This window comes from Dendrobates tinctorius, unplaced genomic scaffold (assembly GCF_039654945.1).
Source record: "Dendrobates tinctorius isolate UK_male_01 unplaced genomic scaffold, ASM3965494v1 ptg000154l, whole genome shotgun sequence".
In the NCBI taxonomy this organism is placed as follows: domain Eukaryota; kingdom Metazoa; phylum Chordata; class Amphibia; order Anura; family Dendrobatidae; genus Dendrobates; species Dendrobates tinctorius.
This window is the reverse complement of record NW_027361821.1, coordinates 18559788-18580377: the sequence shown is the minus strand read 5'-3', so window position 1 is coordinate 18580377 and position 20590 is coordinate 18559788. Positions and strand designations below refer to the sequence as shown.

The window sequence follows — 20590 nt, the reverse complement described above, 5'->3', positions numbered from 1 at the left end:
GTGTGAAGTTCAGGCACCTAGTTCAGTGTGTTTTCCCATACAGCCTGCCATTAGAGCGACTGCTGCCACCGGCCGGGGTAGCATCACTAACAGGATTACTGCAGTTCTTAAGCAAGAAGCATTTAATCAGCAACCCACCGGAGGAGTGTTATTACTTACAGAAGGACTTTTGGGATCTCCAAACAAAGAATCAGCGTTCACTTGTGAGACTGAGCCCGCCCTCCCCCTCTGAGGCTGTTAACCCGTACTGCTTTACAAGGTAATCTTGGTTTCTTGCTCTACAATTGGCATTAAGCATCCAAAGGGATATATATGACTTATATATGACTTTTTTAGTGTTACTTATTGTTGTTCTCTGTCCAAACCTGGTTCTTTTATTGTACTCTGGACTTTGATTTTTTTTTTTTTTTTTCAAATTCATTTGAGTAAGACAATAGATACCAGTGACTCTAAGCGCAATAGTAATTCATTTATCTATACAGACTTTCCCTTTGACATCTATGGTGACTGGTGTCTTTCTGCTTTTGCTGCTGGAGTCCCTATATATACTTGAGCGCCACTGAGGTTTTTATATTATAATTGATACTAACCTCAATACCAGGAAATCCATTCCTTCCTTCTTTACCCGGCTTGCCCTATTACACAATTAGAGAGTGAAAACAATTTCTGAAAAAAAAACAGTTTGGTACAGGAATGGTCCCTAATAGGACCACAACATGTATAAAACAGCTGCTAATAACATTGAGCCCTTCTCTTTATGTCTATGAAACTATGAAACCTAATAGGGCATAAGTAAAGGAGTTTTACTTGTTCAATTATGGGTGGAAATACTTACTATTTTTCCTAATTCTCCTGGTTCTCCTTTTTGTCCCTTCATACCTCCAGAAGGACCCTAAAACAATTTTTTTTAATATCAATCTAAATTACATGAATAACAAAGTATTATTTTAATAGTTTTATTGTATATTGATGATCTATGTACACATAAAACATTACTATAAATAAAACCTCTAAGGCCGCGTACCCACGATACGGAAGAAGCAGCGCTTTGGACGCAGTGCATGATGGCTGGGACCAAAGCGCTGCCTTCTATTGAACGCAGATAAATCTGCATGCGTTCACTGAACCGTGTGGATTCACCGTGTCCAATACATTCTATTGGTGAAATTTCTCTAGTCTCCGCAAAAGAAATTGACATGCTGCGGTCTGGAAAGATGCGCCGCATGTCAGTGTACGAGGGTGATCCACAGGAATCTGTGGACACACAGTGGGTATGGGATTCCATCCACTATGCTGTAACATCTGGCCGCAACGGGTTTGACGCTGCATAAGTACACATTGTCAAACCCGCAGCAACTCCGGATCTTGGGCACATACCCTTATAACCTCAGGAACATGTGCACCCTGAGGTTCCTAAAAGCAATTATGCTAGAATTCTGGCATAGACTGCATTATAAAGTAACAAAATTTGGTTGCAACACGAAGTTGTGCAAAAATGTTGCAACTTTTTGTGGTTGTACACCAGTTTCTCCCAGCTCCACTAAAATTGGCAAATCAAGGTGGACCTTTGGCATGATGCGGCAGGGTATTGGCACAACACCTCAGCTTTCTAATTTATGACAAGCTATAGCACTCCTTATGGGAGGGACTCGTGTAAGATTTCTCGTGTGGTGCCAAAACCACCATGGTTACTTACCGGTAGCCGGTTTTTCCGGAACCCATGACAGCACCACATGAGAGAGGGATCCGCCCCGCCAGGACAGGAACCTACTGAAACATAAGGGGCGGCACCTCTCCCCTGCTTCAGTTGGATTACAGAGCATTTGAGAGGACTTCCCGGTTAGTTACATATTTATCCAACACATCACACAAAAACACCCGACTATTGTGCACACCCAAACGGTGAAAAGGGGGGGAAATATACGAGTGCTGTCATGGGTTCCGGAAAAACCGGCTACCGGTAAGTAACCATGGTGGTTTTCCCTTCACCCATGACAGCACCACATGAGAGATTCTGGAGACTTCGAACACCTTAGGGAGGGACCACCGCTTGCAGCACCCTTCTACCAAAGGTCAAGTCAGCCGCGGAGGATAGATTTAGTCTATAGTGTCTAAAGAAAGTTGAGGGTGAGGCCCAGGTAGCGGCCTTACAAATTTGCTCTATTGATACCTCTGCTTTCTCAGCCCAGGAGGTCGCCACGGCTCTGGTGGAATGAGCCTTGATGCCGTCAGGAACCGGGACGCCACTAACCGAATAGGCTACACTAATGGCCTCCCTAATCCATCGGGCAATAGTCCCCTTTGACACTCCATAACCTTTCCTAGCACCCTGGAAGGCTACAAATAGGGACTGGGACCTCCTCCACTGGCTGGTTATAGACATATACTCTACTAAGGCTCTTTTAACGTCTAGGCTATGAAACTTTTCCTCCCCTGGGTTTTTCGGATTCTCGCAAAAGGAAGGGAGGACAATTTCTTGGTTTCGGTGAAAGTTAGTTACTACTTTCGGCAAGTAAGCAGGGTCTGTTCTCATAACCACCCTATCCTGGTATATCTGTGTATATGGCGGGTTGACTGAAAGGGCCTGCAAGTCACTAACCCTACGTGCCGACGTTAGAGCTACCAGAATGATGGTTTTTAGGGTGAGATTTTTAGTTGAAATCTGCTGTATGGGTTCAAACGGCTCCTTCGTAAGGGATTCCAGTACCAGATTTAGATCCCATGGAGCTATTTTCGGTAAGGAAATTGGCCTAGATCTGTGGCAAGATTTTATAAACCTGGCTACCCATCTGTTTGCCGCTATATTGCAATTGTATAATGCCCCCAGCGCTGAAACCTGTACTTTGAGGGTATTTACCGCCAGGCCTAGCTCTAGGCCTGCCTGCAAGAACTCCAAGATGGACTCGATTGGAGGTTCTTGACCTAACGGTTTTCCCAGGAATTGTAGGAATTTCTTCCACGTCCTGCCATATATGTTGGTTGTTATTGGTTTTCTACTTTTCATTAGAGTAGTCACCAATCCCGGGGAAAACCCTTTATCTCTCAAAAGTGCCCTCTCAAATTCCACGCCGTCAGATGGAGTCCCTTGACTTGTTTGTGGAATATCGGCCCCTGAGCTAATAAATCTGGAATTTCTGGCAGTACCCACGGGTCCGAGAGAGACATCATTTGTAGTAGTGAAAACCACGGCCTTTTTGGCCAGAACGGGCCTATGAGGATTACTCTGGCTTGCTCGTCTCTTATCTTTTTTATCACTGCCGGGATTAACGCTACTGGGGGAAAGGCATAGCCCAGTTTGAACGACCACGGGATTTGTAGAGCATCTACTGCCCACGGGTTTTCCCCTGGGTTCAATGAGCAGAACCTCTTCACTTGCCGGTTGCTTTTGGTGGCAAAGAGGTCGATTACCGGCTGTCCCCATAACTGTACTATCCTCTGGAATATTACACGATTTAAGGCCCACTCTCCCTGTTTTAACTTGTTGCGGCTTAGAAAGTCGGCTTGAACATTTTCTGTCCCTTTGATATGTAGGGCCTTCAGGGAGGTTAGGTGTTCTGCCTTGAGGAAGATTCTTTTGGCTTCGTCCATTAGGGAGTTTGACCTTGTCCCTCCCTGGTGGTTGACATACGCCACTGCCACCCTGTTGTCTGACATAATTCGGACGTTTTGGCCCTGTAACATGGGAATGAATGTATCTAGGGCTCTGTTTATCGCTCTCAACTCTCTTAAGTTGGAGGAAGCCTTCTGCTCTATATGACTCCAGGACCCTTGGGCTATATGTTCTCTCAGGTGTGCCCCCCATCCCGAGGAGCTTGCGTCTGTCAATATTACATCGGACACGGGCCTGTGCCACAAAGTCCCCCCTGCTAAATTTGTGCCGTCTAGCCACCAGGTGAGAGAATTTTTTCCCCCTTTCGGAAAGTTCCAGCTTCCCTTCTAAATACCCTTTTAATCGTTTCTGGGATGACAAGATTTCCACCTGCAGTTGTCGGGTATGAAACTGTGCCCAGTTGACCGCCGGGATACAGGCTGTTAGCGTGCCCAACAGGGACATTGCCCTTCTTAGGGTCATGTGAGGATGCTGTATTGCCGTAAGAGTCATTTCTCTCACCTTCTCTAGTTTTTTCTCTGGCAAGAGACAAACTTGTCGGTCGGAGTCCAAGACAAAACCTAGAAATGTCTGTTTCCTTAGGGGTTGAAGTTTTGATTTTTTTAAGTTTACCATCCAACCCAGTTTTTGCAGGGTCTCTGTTATCTTGTCTACCTGATGTGCGCAGTGATGTTCTGAATTGCCAATGACCAGAAAATCGTCCAAGTAAGGCACCATAATCACATTGTGGATTCGAAGGAAAGCTGTCATTTCTGCTATTACTTTTGTAAAAATCCTTGGCGCTATGGAGATGCCGAACGGAAGAGCTGTAAATTGAAAATGCCTGAGGTCGCCCTGGATGTATAGGGCTACCCTCAGGTATTTCTGGTATTCTTGGTGCATCGGGATATGGTAATAGGCATCCTTCAAATCTATTACGGCCATGAAGCAGTTGTGGTGTAACAGCTTTATGGCCGAAGTCACTGATTCCATTATGAATGTTTGGTTCATGATCCATTGATTGAGGCGCCTGAGATTTATTATTGTTCTGAATGAAAGATCGGGTTTTTTTATTAGGAAGAGGGGAGAATAGAACCCCCTTCTCTCTTGATCTTTTGGGACCTCTATCAGAACTCGTTTCTCCAACAGTCCTAAGATTTCTGTCTCTATGGCTAACTGCTCTCCTGGTTCCTTCCTGATGGGGGTTACCACAAATGAAGCTCTTGGATGCTGGAAGAAGGGGATTTTTAGGCCATTCTTTATAATGTTCAGAATCCAATTGTTGGCCGATATTTTCTCCCATTCTTGGGAAAAGAACCTCAATCTTCCCCCCCACAGGAGGGCTGGTGTCATTGCGGGGATTTTTTGGCGGTTGAGGAAGTTCCCCCAAACATGAACCCTGGTTCTTTTTTCCTCTTGTCGTCCCACCTTTTCCGCTCTCCCGGGGGACGGCCTCGATTGAACCTTCCCCTCCGAAAGGGCGGTCTTCTTTGATCACCCATGAATCTGGGGAAGCCCTTCTTTTTATCACCGGCTTTCTCCAGGATGTCATCCAGGTTTTTTCCAAACAGGAACTGCCCATCACATGGTAACGAGCATAATTTTGCTTTAGATTGAATGTCCCCAGGGCAGCCTTTGAGCCATAACGCCCGTCTTGCGGCGTTCGATAGCCCCGCTGCTCTTGCCGTTAACCTCATTGAGTCGGCGGAGGTGTCAGCCAAGAAGGCGGCAGCTCCGTGTAGCCGGTACATTTCTCCTAATATTTTTTCTCTTGGTACTTTGGAGACTAATTTTTCTTCAAGTTGTTGCAACCAGACCATTAATGACCGGGCTGTACAGGTGCCGGCTATTGCTGGTTTCAGACCCCCTGCCGCTGCCTCCCAAGTGTGCCTTAGGTATGAGTCCGCTTTTTTATCCAAGGGGTCTCTCAAAACCCCTGAATCCTCCAGGGGCAGGGCCGACTTCTTAGAAGATCTAGACACTGCCGCGTCAATCTTTGGGACTTTGTCCCAGACGTCCGTGTCCTTAGCCTCAAAGGGGTATCTTCGCTTTGAAAAGGAGGGAAGGCTACCTGACCTCTCCGGTTTCTTCCACACTCTCTCGATTAGGGCCTGAACCTTGTCATTGACCGGAAAGGTACGCTTCTTCCTTTCTTGCAGGCCGCCAAACATTACATCCTCCAGCGATCTCTCTATCTTCTCCTCCTGCAGGCCCATAGTGGACCTGATGGCTTTAAGGAGAGCGTCCGTATCTTCTACTGGAAAGCAAGGTCTGCCCCCCGTATCACTGTCTGAGGATGAAGATGACCCGTGCTCCGCTTGATACTCTGAAGAAGAGGAGCCTGACGAGGAACTCGGGGAGGCTTTCCTACTCTTGCTCTTCTTTTTTAATAATTTTTTAAGCGAGCCCTGTACCTCAGATTTTATTATGGATCTGAGGTTTGTTGCCAGGCTCGGCACCTCTTCAGCCATAGTCCGCTGGATACAGCTGGCACATAAGTCCTTTTGGCAATCTTTCGCTAAAGGGCTGCGGCATATTGCACATTCTCTGTTTTTCTTTTTACTTATAGCTTTTTTGCCTCTCTAAGTAAAGGGAAGGAGAGAAAAAAAAAAAGACATAGGAAGGCCTATTATAATGTTGTCTAACTTTCACGGAGATCACTCACCACCCAGGAAAGACCGGTACCGGGCTCTGAGGCTGCGAAGGAGCATGCGCTCTGCGCTCTTTTGACCTCGAGGAATCCCTCGATCGGTGACTTGGACGGCTGCTGCTTTTGCCGCTCGAGCGGCTCTTGCGACCAGAAGCTTGCGATGGGGGCAGAGACAATGGGGACGGTGAGCGATCCTCCTGAGACGCCATTGTCACCCCTGCAGCCGCTTCTGCTCCCTCTTTTATCGGTGAGTGAGCCCCTCATTACCCCTCCCCCCCGCGACCGCCAGCCGCCTGGCCGGCGCCGCGCCCGGCGCCATGACCGTCGCGTCCTGATGACGTCAGCGGTCGCGCTCCCAGAATCCTCTGCGCCGCTGACGTCAGACGCCGGTCTCCGCCCCCGGCTTCCCCTGCATGCAGGCGAAGGACGGGCGCGCGCAGGGGGAGGGCGGCACGTGGAGGAACCTCCGAAGGGAGGACATCAGGACGTGCCCACACGAACCCGGGGCCCAAATCAGGCAAAACCCCGGGGACTGCGCTACCAGCTGCCGACGGCCGGCGTCGCAGGTAAGACAGCCCTGCGGACTCTACACGCCGGGACGGCCCTGGGTCTTTCATCCTGACAGGCACCACCGCTGTCAGAGGGATTCCTTTCCAGGACAGGAACCCAACTGAAGCGGGGGAGAGGTGCCGCCCCTTATGTTTCAGTAGGTTCCTGTCCTGGCGGGGCGGATCCCTCTCTCATGTGGTGCTGTCATGGGTGAAGGGAAAAGTGCGATTTTTTTTTTTTTTTTTGCTAAAAAGTTGCAAAAGGTTGGATGAGTTTGCCACCTAAAACATCAGCGAAAACCACAGGAAAAAAAGTGAATTAAAAGAAACCACAAACGATGAATTAAGCCCCAAGTTTTCGAGGTGTTTTCAGTTTTTGAGGAGAACTTGGAGAGATTCCACTCAGTTTCTGCTCCAAAAACACCTCAAATAACCTCATTATGAACATACCCATATGTTATCTTTTTGTAGCATGAAAATGTTTTGAAATAACTTTTATAGGAACTTATAATAGATATTTGTGTTTCCAAGTCAGACACTCCAAGTTACTTACAGGAGGACCTGGAGGACCGGGGGGTCCAGAAAATCCTTGTTGACCTTTTGAGCCCTAGAGAAAAAGGACAGAAAATGTCATAAAAATACGACCTACCATATACATTATTCATGGGACTTTTCCTAGTCACAAAGCACAGAGACAGTTTACAGGAAAATCAAGATAAAACATTAAAACATTGTGGGATAGTAATTAAGTGCCAACAAGTAAGAAACTTCTATCCAGATCACCAGAGAAGCTCTGAATCAGACAGCACAACCTACCGTAGGGTACGCATTACAAGGGTGCATACTGTTATTGAAATTTTTGGCATAAATTTTGCATCAGGCACCTGCATTTTTTCTATGCATTGAGGTCAGTGAAAAAATAGGACCACAAACAAAAAAAAAAACACAAAAAGGATCTGGCATGCTGCAGCTTGAAAAAAAAAAAAAACAGCATCCTAAATCATATCTGGATCATCCCTAAACACTGCATGTTGTACAAATAAAACGCCCATATATTACTAAGTAGATGACTGAAGTTGCTGTTCTGAGGCAAATTAATACTTTTAAAGGGAATCTGTCACCATTTTTTTGAGATATCATATAATGATATCATTCAATTGTGTGTCACATAAGGATTCTCTTAGTACTTTTGCTTCCCCCTGACCCCGCACCTTTCATGCATAAAAACCTTTTTTATATCGGTTCAGATGTATGTAAACTGCCGCTGTCCGGTCTGACGGGCGGGGCTTATTCACCTGCTCCCCCTCCCTGTCTTGCACTATGCATTTCTTCTTGCGCAGAGCAAGACAGGGAGGGGTGGAGCAGTTGAATAAGCTCCGCCCATCTGACCGGACAGCGGCAGTCTAGATACATCTGAACCGATTTAAAAAAGGTATTTATGCATGAAAGGTGCGGGGTTAGGGGGAAGCAAAAGTACTGAGAGAATCCTTATGTGACACACAATTGAATGACATCATTATATGATATCTCAAAAAAGGGGTGACAGATTCCCTTTAAAAGGGAACCTGTCAGGTGATTCCACAGGCAACATGACTCTGTTTAGCTTACAGGTCTCCTCCTACAGTATGTGTGCGGAGTGGGGAAGGAAGAAGATGGCATGGACCTTCCCCATGACTAGTCTCCACTTTTCTGACTCCTGTTTTAGACACCCTTCAATTGTCTGTATCTGCAGTATATGTGGCATCCATTTTTTTATTGTACCTATTATAACCTATGCTGCTGAGCACATGTCTGTGTTTTCACATGGACCGTGTGTCTGTGTGAATCACACGGAGACACGTCTGTACCAGCGGCACGGAGGAGAGGGGCCAATACAAGTCTATGGGTCAGTGTAAAACACGTACAGCACACGCTGTACGTGTTTAACATTGCAATGTATAGGAAAAGCTTCATAATTTCATTCTTTATTTAACCGTACCAGAAAAATACTGATGGTAAACATGGACACATGGATTTCACACTGATGGAAAATACTGATGACACCAGTACCATTTTTTCACATACATACATACATACATACGTATACGTTTGAAAGGGGACTAAACAGATATTTGCAATTTGGGGGGGCCGCTACCGATTCATGCTGCCTGTGGGATCGCCTGACAGGTTCTCTATAATATATTAGATATGATTTTACAAAATATGACACATAACGGATTTTTGCCAAATTTTTTACTTTTCTCCTATTGAAAGGATATGTAATAACACTATTGATTATTGAGCATCTGACCACTGAGACCCCTGCAATCCTGAGAATGGTGCTCTGCAGAAACCTCCCTGAATACAGAAGAGGTAAAGCATGTGCATCACTGCTATATTTATTCTTTATGGGACTCCTGAATACAGCCGAGTACAGCTCTGCTATCTCTGGCAGTCACATAGAGAATGAATAGAGCGGAGGTGCAGCTAACCAAGTGTATCTTTGACTATTCCATAGGAATAGAGCAGAATTACGCATGCTCGGTCTCAGCTCCATTCAGGGAGTCTCAGTGGTTAAATACCCAGCAATCACTAAGATATGCCTTATCCTATCAATAAATGATAACCAATAAAGGATAATGTTTCTCAATGGGTTAAAGTGAGTTTTCTACTTTAACAAAATTGGTCCACAAATGCATTAATACATGTAAAATAACAGAGTAATAAAGATGCTAATCTTCTTTTCAACCGACTGGGTGTGTACCACAGAACTTCTCTGTGGATGTTTGCCTTTTCTCCTCTTTAATAGAAATTCTGTGGTACATGAACAGTTGGTTGAAGGGAAAATGTGCATCTTTCTTACACTGTATTATAGTGTAAGCTAGTGTGCGATCTAGTGTCATCATCGCACCTGCTGCGTGCAGTCTTAGACGCACATGCTGAATGCCGGAGCAGGCAGCCATCAGCTCTCTCCTCCACCAAATACAGTGCTCACAGTCACATTTATTAGTGAATATGGAGTATGAGCATACAGATGTCTATACAAGCCTTCCTCCTGTAACTGTGACCAGACAGTGTGTGATCACATATACTCACATATACTTGTCTATGTTCAGACACCAAATGTCAAATGAAAGGATCTTACAATTGTTATGCAATTATTTGTATGCCAACCTTCTCTCCTTTTAGGACTTCACTTTCGCCTTTTGGTTGGGTTTGTTCCGTTGATTGGCCTGGAGGGCCGGGGGGTCCTTGAAGACCTGGGTCACCCTAAGAAACAATGTTATTATAGTACTAGTATGTAGGTATAGATGTTGACTACATTTCAGGGCTTAAAATTTCTAACACAAAAAGGAAAACAAAAACGTAAAGCATCCTGCAGAAGTAGCACAACATACTGGCTTACATACCTTTTCTCCTTTGGATCCTTGGAAATTTAAGCCCATGTTACCCTAGTGAAATCAAATTAAAAATTGTAAGTAACACCATGTACATACTATGAAAAATAGACAGCTACTTAAAAGGAAACTGGACGGTTCCCACCTTTGCTCCTGGAAATCCAGGTGAACCAGGAGGTCCCTGAAAAAAAAAAAAAAACATAATAAACATTACTCTACACCAAATGACATGCCTACCATGAAAAATTATATTAGCCTACTTTTTTCAAGGTATTATCTATTTACTTGCGAGAACAAATAGATCTATTAAACGTCAAAAGTTTGGATAAAATGAAAGAGGAGGTAAAGAAATCTAAATGTGTAAGTTATGATGTCGTGACTCAGAAAAAAAGACCTGTATGTGTTCAATAATTAATGATTTTAAAAATGTCTTTTTATCAATTTTACATGGTAAAATTATTTCTGAACATCTTTTTAACAACATATAGTAGGAATATCCCATAATGGAAAACTCAAAACTGTATTCACCATGCAGAAAAATATTGTGCAAGGGAAAATGGTACATGGAATAATGCTAGAAAATATATACTTGTACTAACCATTCACACACAAGAACGAACATATATTAGAACCTTAATGTATCAGAGTTTCTGTATTTTTTTTCACATTTTTCAGTATTTTTGATGTGCCGCAGCTTACACTGAAACAAGTCTAAGCGTTATGGCTAAGCAAAGCAAGTGATTTTTATTGACTCCACTAATCATACTGTACCGGTAACCCTGCAGGTCCGGGACGCCCAACTGGACCCTGAACTCCTTGTGAACCAAGTAGACCCTGTATAGAAATACAGACAGCATTTTATAGGGAGCGCAGTAACCATAACTCTCATCATAGATCGTTTCTGCAAGTCTCTACTTGTCTTATTATGTTCCTTGTAATCTGTTAACAGCATTAACACATTAATGGCATTTTACTGTACCATATGATTCTTGAAGCACGCATTAGAGCGTACCAAATCCAAGTCATGTTTATAGGAAGGATGACATATGAAAGATTACTAGAAGAGACTAGCGAATCTTTTGAAATTCAAGTTCATCAGCTTCACTGAAATTTTTCCCAGGAATTAGCTTTGCGGAAAATCACATACACTTCAATTACCCTGAAAAGATGTGCGTGATACTATGAGGTCTCCTAGGACTGTATCCAACTCATTTCAAGCTCTTTAAGCCATTCAGCCACCAAGCCTGTTTTCACCTTCATGACCAGGCCAAATTTTACAATTCTAACAACTGGCCAATTATGAGGTAATAACTCTGGAACGCTTAGATGGATCCCACTGATTCTGATTCTGCATTTTCATGACATACTGAACTTCATGAGAGTGGTAAAAATTTGTTCGGTATGACTTGCATTTATTTGTGAAAAAATTGGAAATTGGAAATTTGGAGAACATTTTGTAATTTTGAAACTTTTCATTTTTATGCCTTTAAACCAGAGAGTTATGTTGCACAAAATAGTTAATATATAACATTTCCCACATGTTTACTTTACATCAGCACAATGCTTAACACATAACTGGGTTTTTTTTTGGTTTTTTTTTAGGAAGTTATAAGGGTTAAAAGATGACCAGTGATTTCTCATTTTAAATATACAAAACCATTTTGTTTACGGACTACATCACATTTGAAGTCACTTTGAGGGGTCCATATGACAGACAATACCCAAAAAGTGACACCATTCTAAACACTGCACCCCTCAAAACCACATTCAAGAAGTTTATTAACCCTTCAGGTGCTTCATAGGAACTGAAGCAATGTGGAAGGTTAAAAATGAATATTTAATTTTTTTTCAACAAAATTTTACTTTATACCCAATTTTATTTATTTTCACAAGGACAACAGGAGAAAATTGAACCAAAAATGTGTTGTGCAATTTCTCCTGAGCGCGGTGATACCCCATGTGTGGGGGGAAGTACTGTTTGAACATACAGAAGGGAACAGAAGGGAAGGAGCACCGCTTGCTGTTTTGAACACAAAATTGGCTGGCATCAAGAGCGGATGCCATGTCACGTTTGCAGAACCCCTGATGTACCTAAACAGTGGAAACCCCCCATAAGTGACCCCATTTTGTAAACTAGACCCCTCAAGGAACTTATCTAGATGTGTGGTAAGCACCTTGAACCCCCAACTGTTTCACAGAAATTTATAACGTGGGGCCATGAAAATAGAAAAAAAAATTGCACTATATAATTTAATGTTCAATTTATCCTGAGTACGCGGATACGCCATATGTGGGGAAAAACTACTGTTCAGGCGCATGGCAGGGGTCGGAAGGGAAAGAGCACCATTTGACTTTTTGAACACAAAATTTGTTGAAATCATTAAACTCCTCAAAATTGACCCCATTTTGCAAACTAGATCCCTCAGAAGGTAAGAAATGCCATACTGGAGTCAGGTTGCTGGAAAGATTTGAGGGTGCCATACAGTCATATGTTAAAGTTTGGGCACCCCTATTAATGTTAACCTTTTTTCTTTATAACAATTTTGGTTTTTGCAACAGCTATTTCAGTTTCATATATCTAATAACTGATTGACTCAGTTATATTTCTGGATTCAAATGAGGTTTATTGTACTAACAGAAAATGTGCAATCTGCATTTTAACAAAATTTGACCGGTACAAAAGTATGGGCACCTCAACATAAAAGTGACATTAATATTTCGTAGATCCTCCTTTTGCAAAAATAACAGCCTCTAGTCGCTTCCTGCTGCTATTAATGAGTTCCTGGATCCTGGATGAAGGTATTTGTGACCATTCCTGTTTACAAAACAATTCCAGTTCAGTTAAGTTTGATGGTCGCCAAGCATGGACAGCCCGCTTCAAATCATCCCACAGATGTTCAATGATATTCAGGTCTGGGGACTAGGATGGCCATTCCAGAACATTGTAATTGTTCCTCTGCATGAATGCTTGAGTAGATTTGGAGCGGTGTTTTGGATCATTGTCTTGCTGAAATATCCATCCCCTGCGTAACTTCAACTTCGTCACTGATTCTTGCTCATTATTGTCAAGAATCTGCTGATACTGAGTTGAATCAATGCGACCCTCAACTTTAACAAGATTCCTGGTGCCGGCATTGGCCACACAGCCCCAAAGCATGATGGAACCTCCACCAAATTTTACTGTGGGTAGCAAGTGTTTTTCTTGGAATGCTGTGTTTTTTAGCCTTCATGCATAACGCCTTTTTGAATGACCAAACAACTCAATCTTTGTTTCATCAGTCCACAGGACCTTCTTCCAAAATGTAACTGGCTTATCCAAATGTGCTTTTGCATACCTCAGGCGACTGTTTGTGGCGTGCTTGCAGAAACGGCTTCTTTCGCATCACTCTCCCATACAGCTTCTCCTTGTGCAAAGTGCGCTGTATTGTTGACCGATGCACAGTGACACCATCTGCAGCAAGATGATGCTGCAGGTCTTTGGAGGTGGTCTGTGGATTGTCCTTGACTGTTGTCACCATTCTTCTTCTCTGCCTTTCTGATATTTTTCTTGGCCTGCCACTTCTGGGCTTAACAAGAACTGTACCTGTGTTCTTCCATTTCCTTACTATGTTCCTCACAGTGGAAACTGACAGGTTAAATCTCTGAGACAACTTTTTGTATCCTTCCCCTGAAAAGCTATGTTGAATAATCTTTGTTTTCACATCATTTGAGAGTTGTTTTGAGGAGCCCATGATGCCACTCTTCATAGGAGAATCAAATAGGAGAACTACTTGCAAGTGGCCACCTTAAATACCTTTTCTCATGATTTGATACACCTGGCTATGAAGTTCAAAGCTCAATGAGGTTACAAAACCAATTTAGTGCTTCAGGAAGTCAGTAAAAAGTAGTTACGAGTGTTCAAATCAAGAAAATGATGAGGGTGCCCATACTTTTCCACCGGTCAAATTTTGTTTAAATGCAGATTGCACATTTTCTGTTAGTACAGTAAACCTCATTTGAATCCAGAAATATAACTGAGTCCATCAATTATTAGATATATGAAACTGAAATAGCTGTTGCAAAAACCAAAATTGTTATAAAGAAAAAAGGTTAACATTAATAGGGGTGCCCAAACTTTAACATATGACTGTATCACATTGGCACAGCCCCTGAAGTGGCAGGACAGCAGAAACCCCCCATAAGTGACAACATTTTAAAAACTACAGCTTTTAATGAATTCCTCTAGAGGGGCAGTGTGCAAGTTGACACATGTGCCTCACAGAAATTTATACCATTCGATGGTGAAGAAAGAATAATTACATTTTTACAGCTAAAAAGTTATTTTAGCTTAAACTTTTTTTATTTTTATGAGAGCTACTAGGAAAAAATCGACCTCTCAGTTTGTTGTGCAATTTCTCAGTACGCGAATACCTACTTTTGAGGCCCAGTGCAAAAGTCCTGAGGGAAGGATCGCGTAATTTAGTGCAGTTTATATTGTTAGGCTGGAGTCACACACAACGAATAAAAAATCGGTCCCATTTTAACGGTCCGAAATCGCACAAAGGTATCTTAACCAGTGATCCGTTTTTGATGCGATTTTTCTTCATTGATGCGATTTTAATCGCATGTAAGGATCCGTTTGACATCCATCTGGCGAGATTTTCTCGCAGGATAGCTAAATGGACATATAATGGAGCCCAATGACAGGTTTCCCCACGCAAAGAATGAATAGATCTAGACACATTAAATATATATATATATATATATATATATATATATATATTTTATACATGTCATAGAGACACATTTATACATATATTTCAAATTCATACAGCTCTTCATAGCAGAATAGCCGCAGAAACATTTGCCGGCTTTTGTATAATCATTCTCCTGCCCGACGTGAAATGACACATGGTTTACATATAGTTAACCATTTCATTTCATGTTTTTTTTGTTATGTCTATCACTATTAATTAGATGAGGGTTTGTAGGTAAAATTTTGGAGTTGTAGGGGTTAATTTAAGGGGTTAATTCGTTGTATTAAATTACGGGGACTCCCTGCAATTTAATACAACGAATTAACCCCTTAAATTAACCCCTACAACGCCAAAATTTTACCCACAAACCCTCATCTAATTAATAGTGATAGACATAACAAAAAAAAATGAAATGAAATGGTTAACTATATGTAAACCATGTGTCATTTCACGTCGGGCAGGAGAATGATTATACAAAAGCCAGCAAATGTTTCTGCGGCTATTCTGCTATGAAGAACTGTATGAATTCGAAATATATGCATAAATGTGTCTCTATGACATGTATAAAATATGTATGTATGTATATATATATATATATATATATATATATATATATATATGTGTGTGTGTCTAGATCTAATCATTCTTTCTTTATTTAACCGGTCAGCTTGATTTTACTGTATTGGAAGAATTGCCGGCTTTTGCTAAAGGACACCGGGTGCGATTTTATCGCAAGTCACACATCTGGTCCGTTTGTAGTCCCATTTTTTCTCGCCCCCATAGACTTGCATTGTCGAATCCGATCCGAAAATCGGTGACAATCGCAGCATGCTGCGATTGTCTCAGTCCGAGGATCGGATCCGATCAAAAATCGCATGATGGGAGCTGCCCCATAGAATAACATTGGGACGAATGCAATGCGATTTCTTATCGCATTGCATTCGTCCGATTTAATCGCTAGTGTGACCCCGGCCTTATGGTTTGCGGGTGTTATGACCTACTGGGAGAACCCCTGAAGTGCCAGAACAGCTGAACTTCCCATAAGTGATTCCATTTTATAATCTACACCTCTCAATGAATTCATTTAGGGGTGTAGTGATTATATTGACATCACGGGTGTGTCACAGAATTTTATACCATTGGGCAAAGAAGAAAAAATAACTACATTTTAAGCACAAAAATGTTGTTTTAGCCCAAGATTTTACACCTTCAAATGGGGAAATAAGTAAAAATGTCACCAAAATTTGTCACACAATTTCTGTTGAACGTAGAAATACCCCATATATGGCTGTACAGTACTGCTTAGCCACATGGTGAGACTCGGGAGTTACAGAGCGTTATTTGCCTCCTGGAGCGCAGATTTTCCTAGAATAGTTTGCAGACTTCATATACAGAGCCCCTAAGTGCTAGAAGAGCAGAATCCCTCCTCAAGTGACACCAAAGGGAATTTACCTACAGGTGTAATGATGATTTTTACTCTATGGGTGTTTTCCAGAAACAAGCAGCATTGGATGTTGCTGAGTGAAAACTGCAAATCTGCCATTGTACTGCCCAGTTCATTGTGTCCAGTACATTGTAGCGCCCAGCTCATGCTTTTGGAGTCATGCCTTCGAAAATTAGGCGGGCTCTCATCACTACAGAAATGCGAAATACGTGGACACTAAAGGTGGTTTAGGCACACTGTGGGGCTGAGAAGTTAGTGGTGCATTTGGATTTGGGAGTGCAGAATTCGTAGGATTTCGTTTGGCGGACGAGGAGCCATATCACTTTTCCAGAGCTTTTGTGCTATCGTGGAAGCTCCTATATTTCCGTTTTAACATATGACTGACCTGAGTGTGGGGGCATTTTTTGTTCATTGAGGTGAAGCTTTTATAGGGAACATTTTACATAACATTTTGGATCACATTTATCCTGTGCACTACATTGAGCATTTACATCTGGGATCGAAATCTCTGAATGATGTGATTCAGATGAAACCCTGAAGGAACTATTCATGATAATGAGGCAGCAGAGTTACTCAGGATGAAATCTGGACTCTGTTCAGTGGTGTGTTTCTTTTCACATGTGTACAAAACTGGCGAACCACATTTTTATGTATGCCTAAAAAGACGGACATTGCCGTAACACAGGCCAGACGGTATTCACAGTGACTCCATCTGCCTCATTATAGGGAATCTTTCATCGGGGGTTCTGGCTGAATCACGTATTTCATAGATTTACGCCCAAACCACGGTGTAAGCACTCAGCACAGAGCGCAGGATAAATGTGAGCTGAGCCTTAAAACGATATTTGGGAATCAAAATGAACAAGTCAAAAGTAGGTGAATAAGTGGTTTTATTTACTTTTTACGCATTTCCTTGTGCAGTATAAGCGATTAGACGACTTTATCCTTCGGGTCGGTGCGATTACAGCGATACCAGATTTATATTGGGTTTCTATGTTTGGCTGCTGTCACACACACTGAAAGACACTTTTTTTTTACAAAATCTAGTATTTGCATTACCATATTTTGAGAGCTATAATTTTTTCCATATTTCTGCCGTTAAAGTCATGTTAGGGCTTGTTTTTTGCAGAATGAGTTGATGTTTTTATTGGTACCATTTTTTGCCACAAGACTAGTGTTGAGCATTCCGATACCGCAAGTATCGGGTATCGGCCGATATTAGCGGTATCGGAATTCCGATACTTAATTCCGATACTTTTTTCATATCGGATTCCGGGATCGGAATCGGAATAGGAAGTTCCCATCATGCTATGAGCCTGCTTGCTTTGATTAAGCCAATGGGAATCCTCCGAAGTGTGGGCACATCCTGTTAGGCATGTAGGCATGTTAACTATTGGCATGGCTGTGATTGGCTGCCGAAATGATGTCATGATGCACTATAAAAGCCACCGCAGCCGCCATTTCTGGTCACTCTGCTGTGAATTCAGTTAGGGACAGGCTGCTGTAGAAGACTGTGAGGGACAGTTAGAAATAGCGATTCCACCAAACATCTAGTGCTTTACCCAGGCTACATAAACCACCACTGTAGCCTTCTTTGCCCTAGCAGCAGTGTTCACAGCTGTCTGCAAGGGCTGTGTGAGTGCAGCTCACGCTGTGGAGTGGGTCCTGCAGCCACGTCAGGCTGTAGGCCACCCAGTGTGATCACTGCTGCCTCATACATCTTTTATTTTTTGAGCTGCATTTTTTAAATAATTTCAATCTAGTGTGCTTCCATCCGTATCCATATACGTTGGTTGCAAACACTAGTAGTAGACAGCGGAGCCTTTCTGCAGCCTTTCAGTGCTAGTGTCCACTTTGCTGCACTGTTCACGGCTGTCTGAGAGGTCTCTGACTGTGTGTGAGTGCAGCTCACGCTGAGTAGTGTGTCCTGCAGCTACGTCTGGCTGTAGGACGCTCAGCGTGCGTCACTGCCTCACACATATTTTTATTTGAGTGCAGCTCATTTTTTCTTCTATTAGTGTGCATCCATCCGTCTCCATCTACGGTGGTTGCAAACACTATATAGGAGTACACAGCGGAGCCTTTCTGCAGCCTGTCAGTGCCAGTGCCCACTTAGCTGCACTGTTGACGGCTGTCTGAGAGGTCTCTGACTGTGTGTGAGTGCAGCTCACGCTGAGTAGAGTGTCCTGCAGCTACGTCTGGTTGTAGGACGCTCAACGTGCGTCACTGCCTCACACATATTTGTCTTTGAGTGCAGCTCATTTTTTCTTCTCCTATTAGTGTGCATCCATCCGTATCCATCAACATTGGTTGGTTGCAAACACTATATAGGAGTAGATAGAGGAGCCTTTTTTTCTGGCTTGTGCCCTGCCGGCGCAGCCAGATTAGTATTACCCAATTTTTTGGGAGCCTCATCTTTTGCATTGTAGGTTACCTGCCTGCATTGTAATAGCTCCAAAAAGTTGGTGATACTATCAGTTTCAATTCTTTGTTCTCATACTTTGAGTTTGTTTCAAACAAAGAAACCACATAAAAAGTTCACCAAACACTACATTTTGAACTTGTGTAGGCCACATCAGCTCCTATTAAAGTCTAGTCCACACACACACACTTCATAAAATTAGTGTTTCTTGTACCTGTAACCAGCTGTTCAGGAATAAGCACACTAAGGCCCCCCTTTGTACTTTTTTGCCTATCTTAAGCAGTCTTGCAAGATGAAGAAGGCAGGGAGTAAGGCGCGGGGGCGTGGGCGTGGAGTTTCAGCAGGGAGAGGACGTGGGGATTCTGCAGGGAGAGGACGTGGGGATTCTACAGGTAGAGGACGTGGGGATTCTGGGCCTGCTGCGGGCACCAGTGGATCAGCATCCCCCAGTTTTAGCAGGCAACAGTCCTTTATGCGCAGCTTTGTAGGACCTCAACGTACCCCACTGCTGCGGGAGGAACAAATTGAAGCCGTTGTCGGATGGATGGCAGCTAACGCATCGACTTCAATTACTTCCGCATCCTCTCAGGGTCAGAGCACCGAAGAGCAACCATCTGTCTCTTCACCACCTGCCAAAGTGCCCAGGCAGTCAGAGAGACATGGACAGGAGCCATCACAGTCTCTACTTCTGTTCTCGGAATCTGTTGGCTTGGAAAGAGGGGGCCAGCCAAGCAGCATTCCTGAATGTGAAGAAGAGGGAGTATGCAGTGATGCGCAACTTCTTTGTCCCTCTGAATCTGAAGAGGCGAGTGGGCCAGTGCCTATGGTCAGCACACCTCAGTACGCATCAGATGATGACGAGACTCAGTTGCCACTTTCTGGTGCGTACGGTGCTGGCGAGACAACCCCGGAGAAGCAGCTGTTTGAAGAGGGGAGGGAAGATGATGAGGTCCTTGACCCATCATGGCGTGAGCAACAGGAAGGTGGTGGGAGCAGCTCGGAGGAAGAGATTCCCCTACCGGCCAAAACAGGAGGCAGAGGGAGGGGGAAGACTTGGTTGCCTGTACCCTCCACTTCGGCACCCGTTAGGAGCATTCCTCCTTCCAAAGGCAAACCGGGCGCTCACAAGAGTTGCAGTGCGTGGTCCTTTTTTGACACAGTTGCAGATGACATTTGCTTTGTCAAATGCAAGCTGTGTCATCAGAGAGTCAAAAGAGGGAGAAATGTCAGCAACCTCAATACCACAAATATGTGGAAACATGTGCGCACCAAGCACGAGTTGGAGTTGCAGAGACACCCTGAAGACGTAGGCCAACGTACAGCACCACCTACCACCTCTTCAGTTCGTGTTGGGCCCTCTTCCTCCAGCTCACACACTGCTGGTTCGGCTTCCTCACAGGATCGCCAAGGAAGAACCTCTGCCACTGTTGTCCGGAGACCCTGTCAGATTCCACCCATAACAGCACGTTCCCATCCATCACAGCCATCGGTAGCACAGGCATGGGATAAAAGGCGCCCTTACTCGGCAAACCATCCCCGAGCACAGTCTCTGAATGCTGGCATTGCCAAACTTCTGGCAGTTGAAATGCTGTCATTCAGGCTGGTGGACACTGACACCTTCCGGGACTTAATGGCATTGGCAGTCCCCCAATACAACGTGCCCAGCCGCTTTTATTTCAGCAGGCGAGCCGTCCCTGCCCTGCAGAAACATGTTGAGGGCAAAATAAAACATGCGCTACTAAACGCCGTTAGTAGCAAGGTCCACCTGACCACCGATGCGTGGACCAGTAACCATGGACAGGGACGATACCTTTCCCTCACTGC

The 20590-nt window shown here is 43.7% G+C and overlaps 1 protein-coding gene across 1 annotated transcript in view; it reads right to left on the bottom strand.

Moving 5' to 3' along the window:
- The window catches only part of COL4A5 (collagen type IV alpha 5 chain), a 358955-nt gene that overhangs the window by 180078 nt on the left and 158287 nt on the right, over window positions 1-20590 (bottom strand). The window contains exons 10-16 of the mRNA XM_073547642.1: window positions 10936-10998; window positions 10310-10345; window positions 10177-10218; window positions 9941-10036; window positions 7341-7394; window positions 836-892; window positions 591-635 (exon numbers count right to left, since the gene is read on the bottom strand). Coding sequence (XP_073403743.1) covers window positions 591-635; window positions 836-892; window positions 7341-7394; window positions 9941-10036; window positions 10177-10218; window positions 10310-10345; window positions 10936-10998 — 393 coding nt within the window. The remainder of the gene's footprint in view (window positions 1-590; window positions 636-835; window positions 893-7340; window positions 7395-9940; window positions 10037-10176; window positions 10219-10309; window positions 10346-10935; window positions 10999-20590) is intronic.